The sequence below is a fragment of the Eumetopias jubatus genome, unplaced genomic scaffold (genome assembly GCF_037043125.1).
Source record: "Eumetopias jubatus isolate StellerSeaLion01/CBP00866 unplaced genomic scaffold, mEumJub1_p1.0 scaffold_4, whole genome shotgun sequence".
Lineage (NCBI taxonomy): Eukaryota > Metazoa > Chordata > Mammalia > Carnivora > Otariidae > Eumetopias > Eumetopias jubatus.
The window spans coordinates 36302975-36315179 of NW_028274810.1; the positions used below are offsets into that span (position 1 = coordinate 36302975).

Here is a 12205-nt window from a genome sequence, read left to right on the forward strand (position 1 = left end):
TTTTAACAGTATCGTCATCTAAAGAACATATCCCTGGGGACCCTTGGTTATGGAGAAAATGAAGACAATACAATTGGCTTAAAAGTCTGTAAGCAGCATTACAAGAAAGGGACCATGTTTCCTTCTAATGAGACACTGAATATTGACAGCGATATTGAAATAGGTAACGCACTGATAATTTCATTTTATGCCTTTATCATCTTCTGTGGTAAGAACAAACATCCCCTCAGGTGCTGACAACCCAAATGGAACGACATTGCTTTTGTGACAGCTAACTTAGTTGGAGGCTTGAACATACACCTGCAAAGGGCTTTGTCTCAGGGAACTGCGGGTCTACTGAGATAGGACTGGGGAGCATTTGTGGAACTTCTTGGTACAACTCAAGATTGTTGGGGGTTGAGGTAAATGGTCGGGTGTTTCCTGTTTGTTGAGGTTTTTCTCTCCACGAGGAGGCAATTAGGCTTTTGGAAAAAAAAAAAAAGTATTTATAAATGAAATAATGTATGTTAAAATGCTGGGTACTCTTGCAATTATATGTTAACTACATTAATGCTCTTCAAAGACGAATTGTGGTTAGTGACTCATTTTCTCCTCGAGGAGGTTGCTTAGCAAAAGTTAATATCTAATCAAGTAGAATTATTTTGTGCCACTCTGTTAAGAATTTAAAAACACATTATATGTAAGTGCAAAGTGGTTGACTTAAGGCTCCAGGGGTTTTGTCATTCATTCAATAAATCTCTGGTGTAGAACCTGTCATGCCCAAGGCACTTCCTGTTTTATGTACTGGGGTTATGTACTACCAAGATTAATCAGTCATGACTCCTCAAGAAGCTAACAGTTCAGGAGTGGGGGTCCTAGGAGCAGTTTAAATGTGGAATGGTTTTATTAAGAAGAGAGCATCACACAATTCATTTGACCATACTTCTTATAATCCCATCTTAAGACGCTTTGGTAAAATAATCAAAGAACATGTCTATAAAATAGAGATTCTGAGTCTCTTTCCCCAGGCTGCCTGTTCAGAATCTCTACATGAGTAAATGTGTCCCATGCTCTTGACTCTGAAAGATGCAGCCCATAAGCCAGCACCACCAGGGGCTTCAGGGTGCTTTCAGAAATCATCTAGGTTGTCAGCAGCTTGGTTCTGTGGCCAGCAGCCTTGAAGTGCCCCTTGTCCTCTTAAAAACGTGTGACTTAATTAGATGCATCTTACAACTATTTTCCAGTAATTCTTATGTTGCTTTCCTCAACTGATTTTTCTTGGAAAATAGATTAAAGAAATGTGGCCCAAGTCAGTGTCAGTGGCTAGGTAGGACAGACAGTGCCAGAGAGCAGGATTTATTGCCTGACCCCTGGGCAGTGGTGTTCTTGTTCATTTTCCTTCTATCAGAATATGGAATAGTTTTAACCAAATGGAGAGAAGTTGGTGATTTTTTTTTTTACTTTCTAATAATTTCCTTTTTTCCCCATTTTTTATTGTTATGTTAATCACCATACATTACATCATTAGTTTTTGATGTAGTGTTCCATGATTCATTGTTTGTGCATAACACCCAGTGCTCCACGCAGAATGTGCCCTCCTTAATACCCATCAAGTTGGTGATTAATTTGACTTTATTTTAAGAGAGACTGCTTTAGCAAGTTAATTGTATTTTTGACTTTTGAAATGTAACTCGTCCAGGAGAACCCTTTGACATATCTATTCAAAAGATGTAAAGAATATTCTTAGAATGCTTGATACTAGATCTTAGACTTTGTGTTCTCAGATATATTGCAGGAAGCCTGCACATGATAGGAATAGGGCTTGGTGAGGCATTATAGTTTATGTAGGTGAATTAGCAGAAGCTGTTCTAGATTACCTATTCATGAATTTTGCATGATCTTTATTATTAAGAGAGTCATCCTTTGGTGTGCTAAATGCAGAGGTCACCCTCCATGCCCACTTCCTTGGTGGGTCTCTGTTTAGTTGCACGGCCGATTGTGTAGTTCAAGCTAAGGGTTTCCCTTAAATCAGGCTGTGGGCATATCATGGCTCTAGACCTATAGCTTTACAGTTTAGCCTCAGTGGGGGGACTGTTATAAATCCTGTTTTTAATAAATGTTTTACAACATTTAGATGGCTATCATTCTAATACAGTAGTGCTTCATTTCTATAACACAGATTTTGAATTCATGTTCTCCTTTCCACGTATTCTCAGCCTGAGATGTCATGAGCACTTCATCATTTTCCCTGTTGTTTTAAGAACACGTAAACTCTACCTTCCCTTTATCTCTAAGACGTCATTATTTCATTGGCTGGAATATTCTGCCCTGTAGATGAGATTCTTTGAGGGACATCGCTGCTCCTCTAATACCAGTTTGTTCTATCTGAGGTTTGATGTTTTACCTAAAGGGTTTTGCCATCCTTAAAAAAACCCCAAAACTCAGTTCTTAGGTTTTATTGCCACCGGGTGCTTGGTGGCCTCATAAGCAGTGTCTGTAACCTATGGTCGGCCAGACTTCAGAGAGTCCTGAATGTGTATTTAGAGAAAGTGTAACTCCATACTTACAATTACAAAACTTGAGTAACCAAATAGATTTTATAAGGCAAATTTTGTGTAAAGTATAAAATTAACTAACAAATGCTATTATATTTCTCTGAATCTAAGATACCATCAATATTGTTTAAAACTCATCTTTTTTTAAATTTTTTTTAAAGATTTTATTATTTGAGAGAGCGAAAATGAGAGAGAGAGAGCACATGAGGGGGGGAGGGTCAGAGGGAGAAGCAGACTCCCTGCTGAGCAGGGAGCCCGATGCAGGACTCGATCCCGGGACTCCAGGATCATGACCTGAGCCGAAGGCAGTCGCTTAACCAACTGAGCCACCCAGGTGCCCCTAAAACTCATCTGTTTTAGAGGTATTTAAAAGTGAAAAAAAAAATATCTTAGAATGAGTGAAATATAGGAGAAAGAGACCTGAAACAGTATGTGGCACGTAGATTTTGAACATGTTCTTTCTCTTTTCAGAATCTAGCACTTAGGGTGCCTGGGTGGCTCAGTTGGTTAAGCGACTGCCTTCAGCTCCGGTCATGATCCTGGAAACCCAGGATCGAGTCCCGCTTCGGGCTCCCTGCTCAGCAGGGAGTCTGCCTCTCCCTCTGACCTTCTTCCCTCTCATGCTCTCTCTCTACCATTCTCTCTCTCTCTCAATAAATAAATAAAAGTCTTTATAAAAAAAAGAATCTAGCACTTACTCAAATCTATTTAAATGTTTTGTTTTCTTTTACTTTGTCTTCAAATGAGAATGTGGGAGGTGGAAGGACCTTAAATATCATCAGTTTGGCTTTTTACAGCTGAGGAAACTGGAGTTCAGTCAGGCTAGGTGGTTAAGCCAAGGTCATGGACTGTTTAGTGATGGGAGGTCATTGCTACACCTGGCCCAGTGGGAGAAGAGGCTTAAAGAATCGTCCATCAAGTCTACCAAGATTCTCAAGCACCTCCTGGGTATTAGGCACTGACATTTCCATTTCAAAGGCAGCACGAAGGGGCAGCAACAGCCTGGGGCGACAGTCAGCCAGGCTGGCTTCCCCCCTGTTCCATGTCAGGGCTCTGTGACCTTGAAAGGCATTCACCATTTCTAGACCTCCTTGGTTTGCTGCCAAGATGTTGAGCTACACAATGATGAGACCATTTTTATGTGAGCCTCTTGGAATTATTCTTTTATAGTTTACTGCTCATAATTTGTTTTTACTTGAATAAAACCTAAGTTTCTTTCTTTTCTCTTTATTTTTTTTTGTTTTGAAAAAGCATCAGACTTAACAGAAAAGTTGCAAAATAGCACAAAGGTTTCCTTGTGTGCCCTTCATCTAGATTTTCCAAAGGCTAATGTTTTACCACATTTGTTTTATCATTCTTCCAATGTATAAATATGTCTCCTGAAGTGTATGAGAATAAGGTGCAGACATGATGTCTCTCTATCTCTAAATACTTCAATGTGCATTTCCCTCAAACAAGAACATTCTCCTACATAACCACCATACAGTGCTCAAAAGCACAAAGGAACATGGATACAGTACTGTAATCTACAAATCCTATTCACATTTCACCCATTGTCCTGTTCTTTATAGAAAAAGAAAACTGCCTTGACCATACTACCCCTTCCATGTGCCCCCTCCCCCATCCCCTGCCACCTCCCCGGTCCAGGATCACATAATGCATTTAGTTGTCAGGTCACTTTAATCTGGAGCAAAATAAAATTCCTTAGGCTTTTTTTTTTTTTTTTTTCCCAATGACCTTGACATTTTAAGAGTAGAATGTTCCTCACTTGGGTTTTTCTGTTTCTTTATGACTTGATTGAGGTTATGCTTTTGGGGCAGGAACACCACACAAATGGTACATTATTTCAGGAGGTGCATGATGTCTCTTTGTCCCATTACTGGCGATGTTAGCTGTGATTATGTAGTTAGGGTGGTATCTCCAGGTTCTTCTCTGTCAGGTTATGGGTCTCGTTAACAATGAATATGGATTTTGTGGGAAGATATGTTGGAACTTTCAAGTGTCGTGCTTCTCAGCACACCTTGTCCCAGCATTTGATTGTTGTCTGAAACAATCCTTCTTGTTGTTTCATTGCCCTAGATTGTGTTCACTTAGACCTCTCCAAGTCCCCTCAGGACTCCTGGAAGAACTCGTCATTCTTCAGACTGGAATTTTATCGGTAAATAAGTTTCTAAATCTCATTTCCCAGGAGACAGGGATGGGGGAAGCGAGTAGGATAGTAAGACTATGACAATTTATCCTTGTAATATTTTTTATTCAGGCTCTTACAAGTTGAAATTTCCTTTCACCTCAAAGGCATTGACCTACAGACGATTCATTCCCGAGAGTTACCAGACTGTTACGTCTTTCAGAACACGGCAAGTGTCTTGTCATACTAAAGTTGGATTTTATTATTTTTCTCTACTCCTGTTGCAGATGCCAAGTGTAAAACTCATCAGCCTATACAGATGTGTCAGATGCAGTTGTGTTTAAAACAGCTTAATGACACTTTCTAGCCTTGTTGGTCCAGAGACCATTACTTCAGAAAATGAAGCAAGCCCTTTCCAACTTTTTTAAAACCAGATTCCTGGGCTGGAAAGTGGAATTTCCAAAATTGGCTTTGACCTCTTATTCCCCTAATACATTAGAAAAAAAGCTGATGACAAATGTCTTAAGTGTCTATGATGTTTTTCCTACTTTCAAAGGAAGGTCTTTGCAACTGTTGTAGCAAATGTTTTCAAACCTCCAGGCAGAAACTGTCCCGCCCATCTGAGGGCCAGTCTGCAAAGGATTAGTTGTTGCTTCTGTTATTTTGGGAGGAGGCACGTGCAGTAGAGGAGAATGTTCACTTCTGTGGGGAGAGTAACCCGCCTTCTTGTTCCATGGGCTTCTGTGCTTTCCCTCTCTCCCTCCCCCGTGTTTATGGAGGGGCAAAACCGAATGCTGAGCTGACAGTTGTGTGTGACCGCCTTTTAACAACTCAGAGGAGTGCCTCATTCAACAACAGTCAATCAGTACGTAATGACACGGCCATACCGTCGGGGTACAGTAGCCCTCAGGAAGCTTATAGCCCAGTAGACGAGCTCCAGCGGTAAACAAGTACACAAAGAAATAAAAGTAATTATAAATCTTGACATGTGGTGAGGAAGAATGTCTCTGGCAGAGAAGAGCATGATTAACCTCCCTGGGGTGACCTACATGTTACAAAACACATTACGAAATCCCCCAAAATTCACAGGCAAAGAGCTTGCTGAGCTGCATGTGTAGGTGATCTGTAATTAAATCCATGAGTGCCTGAGCATCTCCACACATGAGCCACACTCTGTGTAATCCAAGAATATCCCTCTGATCAAACCAGAGGCTTGAGAATTAAACCTGTTGGCTTCATTTCAGTGCCTATGAACTATGAAGACAACTCCACTAACCCTGGCACACCCACAGCCTCATTCTCCCCTAGGAAAGCCCCCAAAATACTTCTCTCAAGCCTGAAGATACTCAGCATATTTCACTTGGAAACAACATGACTGAAACATAATGTGGAACATCGAGGCTGTTTGGAAATCTTAAATTCAGCCTGAAGCCTGGGAGCAGTCTTTGTCACTTCTGAAAACATTATGTGTAGCATTTGAAGCAAACAGAAAAATAATTTCTAGCCTACTACAGACCTAGAATTTCGAACCCAAAGGACTAAGTTGAAGCAAATGCTTTTACATTCCATTCCGTATAATAAATGAGATCATTGTATTCTCTTGTCAAAGATTGGTGAATCTTGTTTTTGTTCCTGGGACCGGTTAGTTGTTATGCTCTTAAGATTTCTCTGGACCCAAATGTGATTCATTAGAACTTCACATATTCACCCTTTGGATCATATTTTTTCATTAATAATAGAAACTTGTGAAGGAATCATGTGACGAGGCCATTTTCGTCAGTATAATTATTTTTGAATCAGCATGCAATTTGGATGCCAGTGATATTTGAAGCAGAGTTCATCTTGCGTGCCATACTTTCTGCTGGGCGGTAACCTTTCCATACATTTGTGTCTCCAGATTACCTTTGACAATAAAGCTCACAGTGGCAAGATCAAGATCTATTTTGGCAGTGATGCTAAAATTGAAGAATGTAAAGACTTGAACATATCTGGATCTAGTAAGTATGTTACCTGCTTCCCCATTATGGATTTTGGATGGTTTTTAACACATTATTTTGGGATTTGGGGTGTTTAAATGGTGATGGGAAGAAAGAGCTCCAAAAAACTCTTGAGCATTCAGTTCTGTACAGCATATCCTAAAGCTTTGCCTTTTTGTTCAATTTCAGCAGGTGTTGATTACATACCTCTTAGAAGAAGCAGTGTTCTCAGTCCTTAGGAGCACAGTTTCTGGAGCCAGACTGCTTGGGTTTGGGTCTTGGTTCTGTTCACTATGCCTGTGATCTTGGACAAATTACTTAACCTCTCTATTTCTCAGTACTTTTCTTTATAAAATGAGTGTGAAAATAGTACCTACCTTTTAGGATGTCAAATAGTAAACGAGTTAGTGTGTCAAGGAAAGCACCGAAAACAAGAGTTGGCACAGAGTAATTGCTAGGCACTACGGAAAAAGAAAGAAAATGCCTCAGTGAGAGAGATTGACGTGCTTGTGAAATCTAAGTGGTGGAGGTAGAAAGGGATGCGGATAAAGAAAGCAAATGTTAACATTGGGGCAGAGTGAGAAATAAAATTTAGCAGTAGTTTTTGGAGAATGTATGCTTTGAGCTGAGCCTTTGACAATGGACAGAGATCAAGGCCTCTGAGCTCAGAGAGCAGCCTGTACAAACATTGGGTCATTTAGTCAGTTGTTACTCAGAAAACACCTCTTCATCTAAAGTTTAAAATGGGTTATGCAGAACTTCTCAATGAGGGGGTAGCGATGGTGTTAGTAATGGATTGTCAGTATTTTTTAAAATTTAAATCCAATTAATTAAGATGTATTATTAATTTCAGAAGACAGTTTTTTAAAAAAAAATTTATTTCTTTGAAAGAAAGAGAGGGAGAAAGCATGAGTGGGTGGGGGGAGGGCGGAGGGCGAGGGACTGAGAGAGAGTCTCAGGCAGACTCCCCAGTGATCACCAAGCTGGGCTCAATCCCACAACCCTGAGATCATGACCTGGGTTGAAATCAAGAGCTGGACACAGACCTGACTGAACCACACAGGTGTCCCAGATTGTCAGTAGTTTTAAAATTAAAAAAAGAAAAAAAATTTTTTTAAGTCAAAGAGAGAGAGAGAGAGAGCGCGCGCACAAGCAGGGGGAGCGGCAGGCAGAGGGAGAAGTTGACTCCCCGCTGAGCAGGGAGCCCAATGCAGGACTTGATCCCAGGACCCCAGGATCATGACTTGAACCGAAGGCAGACGCTTAATGGGCTGAGCCATCCAGGTGTCCCTTGGCAGTGTTTTTTAATTTACAGGTTTTGTTGAATTTGCCTTTGACCAGATTATCAGAACCAAATAAAATGTAAAATACCTGTGTTTTTTAACTATTTTAGATTTGTTTTAATCTAGATTTGTGTGTGGCCCATGGCTGTTCAGTTCTGTAATATATCCTAATGATTCTGAAGGTTTGGTGTCAGTATTTCCATTAACCGACTCAAGGCTCTGATCAGCATACACAGTTTTAGTTTCTTTCTGTTTGAAAGTGGTTCCTATTTCCCAGCAGACACACCGCCCTCCCACAGAAACACACAGATCACATGCGTATTTGCCAAGCCCAAGTATAGGTTCAGCCATTTAATGTGAGAAGAGCTAACCTTTGTCACAGATGCAATGTGGTTTGGAACAGTCATTCTGACCGAATGAGTTAGTGGGTCAAACGTGTTGCCAAAACCTGGTTTCCTTTCTCCCCACAGGGCTGCTAGGATGGTGAGAAGAACTCTGGCTCCCTTCTGTGGCCAGTGAGGAGAAACACAAACCTCACAGACTGCTGAGTAGAAACACTAACGTTTATGTTTCTCCCAGACCTGTGTCCTAAGAAACCAGATTCTGTTACGAGGAGAATATGAATTTTAAATGATGTGACGTGAAAACCTTAAAAAGCTGAAGTTTGGAAACCAGCTTAGGAAGTGGATCTTTTTTTTTTTTTTTTCCTGTCTGTGGAAGCTGTCTGGTGGATTGATTGCTCTGGCTTTGAGGGAAGTGGGAGAAAGGCAAGGGTGACCTCTGGTGGGATCTTTGTGCTATTTCCAGAAAGTAGTTCTGAGGCTCTTTCAAGTCCACACTCTTACCCCGAGGTTTTTCTCTTCCTCTTGTCATTACCTGTGTTATCTCAGGAAGAATGATGAGGGATTGTCCATTTTCACATACAAACCTCACGTTGCCTTTTATGACTTCTCATACCTATTCCCCAAGTTTGCCACTAATCTTCACTTTAACTGGATTTTTATAAACATAGCAAGTTGGGCATGAGGGGCTGAAGGCAGTAGGGACTGGTGGGCAAGATCCCCCACTGATGGATGATTTCCCAAGTGCCACAGGGAGGGGGGGTTTAGCAAGCAGGGGAAGCCCTAGGTTAGAGTCCCTCAGATGGGCAGTAGCCGTGCATGCAAGACTCCTTAGGACCTCTGGGAGGAGGGGTGGTATGTAGGACTTCCCTAACCAGGGTGGCAGGGATCTCTCTCGATTAGTATTTTATAACCAAAGTTTAAGAAATGTTCCCGTGGGGGAAATATAGAGTCAGTGGAGTAAGAAAGCAACTGCAATGTTCATAAACTACTTTTTGTAGCACACCAGCTAGTCTTCTCAATAGATCAAATTAAAACAGAATATGAGAGAGAGAGAGACAAACCAGGAAACGGGCTCTTTTTTTTTTTTTTTTTTAAGATTTACTTATTTGAGAGAGAGGGTGGGGGGAGGGGGCAGAGGAAGGAGAGAGAGTCTTAAGCAGACTCCACACTGAGCGTGGAGTCCAACACAGGGCTCGATCTCAAGACCCTGAGATCATGAGGTTGTTGAAATCATGAAGTTGAAATCAAAATTCGGACAAACCAAGAATCAGACACTTAACCGACTGTGCCACCCAGGCAGCCCAAGAAACAGACTCTTAACTATAGGTGATGGGGATTATGGAGTGTACTTGTTGTGATGAGCACTGGGTGTTGTATAGAAGTGTTGAATCACTGTATCATACACCTGAAACTAATATTACACGGTATGTTAACTAGAATTAAAAGAAAAAAAGAAAAAATAAATAAAAAGGTGTCTGAAGCTAATATGACAACAACAACAACACCAGAATATTATACTGGTTTCTCTGTTAGGAGGGACGGTTTATCCTTCTAGATATGGGCCTCTATTTCCCCATTTGTAAATAAGACCCAATACAAGTAATCATAGAGGTTTTGTTCTGTTTGTATGTCAGAAAGTAAAGTGCTAGATGCTGTCCTTGCATTTCATAAGGTTTTCAGTCCCATCTTCCCAAGAACTGTCCCATTCCATGGCTCCGATAGATAGATAGGAAGGAAGGAAGGAAGGAAGAAAGAAAGAAAGAAAGTCAGTCAGTCTTGGGTTCTGGTTAAGTTGTTTTCTTACCTACCCATCAGATGATATCTCAAGATAACTTAAAACTTTGTAATTACAAAATGGCTATAAGTAAGTGTAAATCCTAGGTGCTAGGTGCTGTTCTAACAAGCACTTGACATGGATTATTTCACCAGATTTCCCGACAGCCCATGAAGCAGGCACAGTTGCTGCCCCTATTTTGTAGTGGAGGCATCTAAAGCTTCGCAAGACTAAATAATTGGCTCAGGGAATTACATCTACTAGCTGGCCATGCTCGTAACCCACAGGATGAGCTGTTTCACCCTCAGACCAACCGGCCACTGTTGCTCACGCCCTTGCATTACTAAGTCCATGGACACGTGGTCTTTTTGTTAAAGGCCTTTTTGGCAGAGGTATCGCTGTGGAGTGCTCCACTTTATAATCCCTCCTGCGGACCCTTCCTAGCCCTTGTTTCCCTCTGTGGTCTCTCTCAGTGGCTGTGTCCACACCCATGGCTTTAACTGCCACCGAGTCGCCCTCTCTTGTCATGAATGTCCAGACTGAGCTTAGTTCACCCAAGACAGAAAGCCAAGAGTCGTTCTTGGCTGGACCTTCACGGGTTCTAACTTTTGGATTATTCTGGGGCCTTCTCATGTGCTGAAGGCTCTGCATGCCTCTGTAAGCACACTGAAGCATTAGGAAAGCACACACACTGTAGTGTTGAGCAAACACATCAGTCCCTGCTTCCTAGGGTCAGTCCTTTTGTGAGGAAGATAGACCTCAAGTGATACCCAGTAGGAAGCACTGGAGATGCTGTTCCAGGGGTTTCATCTATGAACTTGTTTCATCCTCACAACAGCCCTATGATGAAGGGTTCCCCCCCCACTTTTTTTTTTTTTTTGGTTGAGGAATCTGAGGCAACTTCCCCAGGGCTCCACAGCTCCTGAGTGCAGAACTGAGTTTCAGACCCAGCTCCTTAGGCTCCTGAGACTGTGTCTTTCCTGTCCTGCCCTGTCTCTGTGCCCCTTGCTGTGCTGTCTTAGAAGACGCGATCACAGGGGCGGTGGCCGGCCATAAAACCGAGAGGGATAAACAGAGCCCTGGGTGTGTATACTTGTGGAGGGTGCTATGAAAGAGTATAGGAGGGGGCTGATACAGATGGGAATTTAGGGAATTCTCTTCGGAGGAGGAAAATATTTCATCTGAAACCCAAGGCTGAAAAAGAAGAATCTAACTTGCAGGGTAGGAAGGGCCCCCTGCTCCAGGCAGAGGGATCAGCACTTGCAAAGTCCCTGAGGCAAGAGAGCAAGCAAACCTGGTAGGAGCAGGGATGGATGAGGAACAGTGTGGCCTCAAGGCAGAGAAGGTGGGGAGAGAGGAGTGGCGGGTGATGAAGCTGCAGGAATGCGCAGGGTGCCAGGCGTTGGGAGTGCTACCATCAGGTCTCAGAGGCGCTGGGGTTCCAGGTGCATCTTCCTCCAGTACATTCCCCCATGCTACTGTGTATTCCACCATAAAAATTTGATTACTACTGTTCTCGCTTCCATTCCGAGAGACTCTTTGCTCCATGTGCAGAAGCAGCTAATTAGATTGGCACTATTTGCTGGTCAAGTACACAGTAAGGTTGAGAAGCAGAAGTGGGGATTCTGAGGAGTGGTGTTTTTTTATTTTTATTTTTTAAGATTTTATTTATTTATTTGACAGAGAGCGAGCACAAGCAGGGGGAGCGGCAGGCAGAGGGAAAGAGAGAAGCAGGCTCCCCACCGAGCAAGGGAAGCCCAATGTGGGATTCGATCCCAGGACCCCGGGACTGTGACCCGAGCCGAAGGCAGTCACTTAATGACAGCCACCCGGGCACCCCTGGAGTGGTGTTTAAAATTGTTCCTTTATTAATGGAGAACTTGGTATTTGTGTTTTTATGAAAAAGAAGTCAAGACTTTGTCAGTTTTGTCTCTTTTGAATAGATGTTTCTTTTTTTTTTAAAAGATTTTATTTATTTGAGAGAGAGAGAATGAGAGAGAGAGAGCACATGAGAGGGGGGAGGGTCAGAGGGAGAAGCAGACTCCCTGCTGAGCAGGGAGCCCGATGCGGGACTCGATCCTGGAGTTCCAGGATCATGACCCGAGCAGAAGGCAGTTGCTTAACCAACTGAGCCACCCATATGGACCACCTTTTGTTGAGTTCAAT

At 42.3% G+C, this 12205-nt stretch overlaps 1 protein-coding gene across 1 annotated transcript in view; it reads left to right on the plus strand.

The window, feature by feature from the left end:
- MCOLN2 (mucolipin TRP cation channel 2) overlaps positions 1-12205 on the plus strand; it is a 54321-nt gene that overhangs the window by 24747 nt on the left and 17369 nt on the right. The window contains exons 4-7 of the mRNA XM_028102567.2: positions 10-163; positions 4614-4692; positions 4795-4891; positions 6560-6659. Coding sequence (XP_027958368.2) covers positions 10-163; positions 4614-4692; positions 4795-4891; positions 6560-6659 — 430 coding nt within the window. The remainder of the gene's footprint in view (positions 1-9; positions 164-4613; positions 4693-4794; positions 4892-6559; positions 6660-12205) is intronic.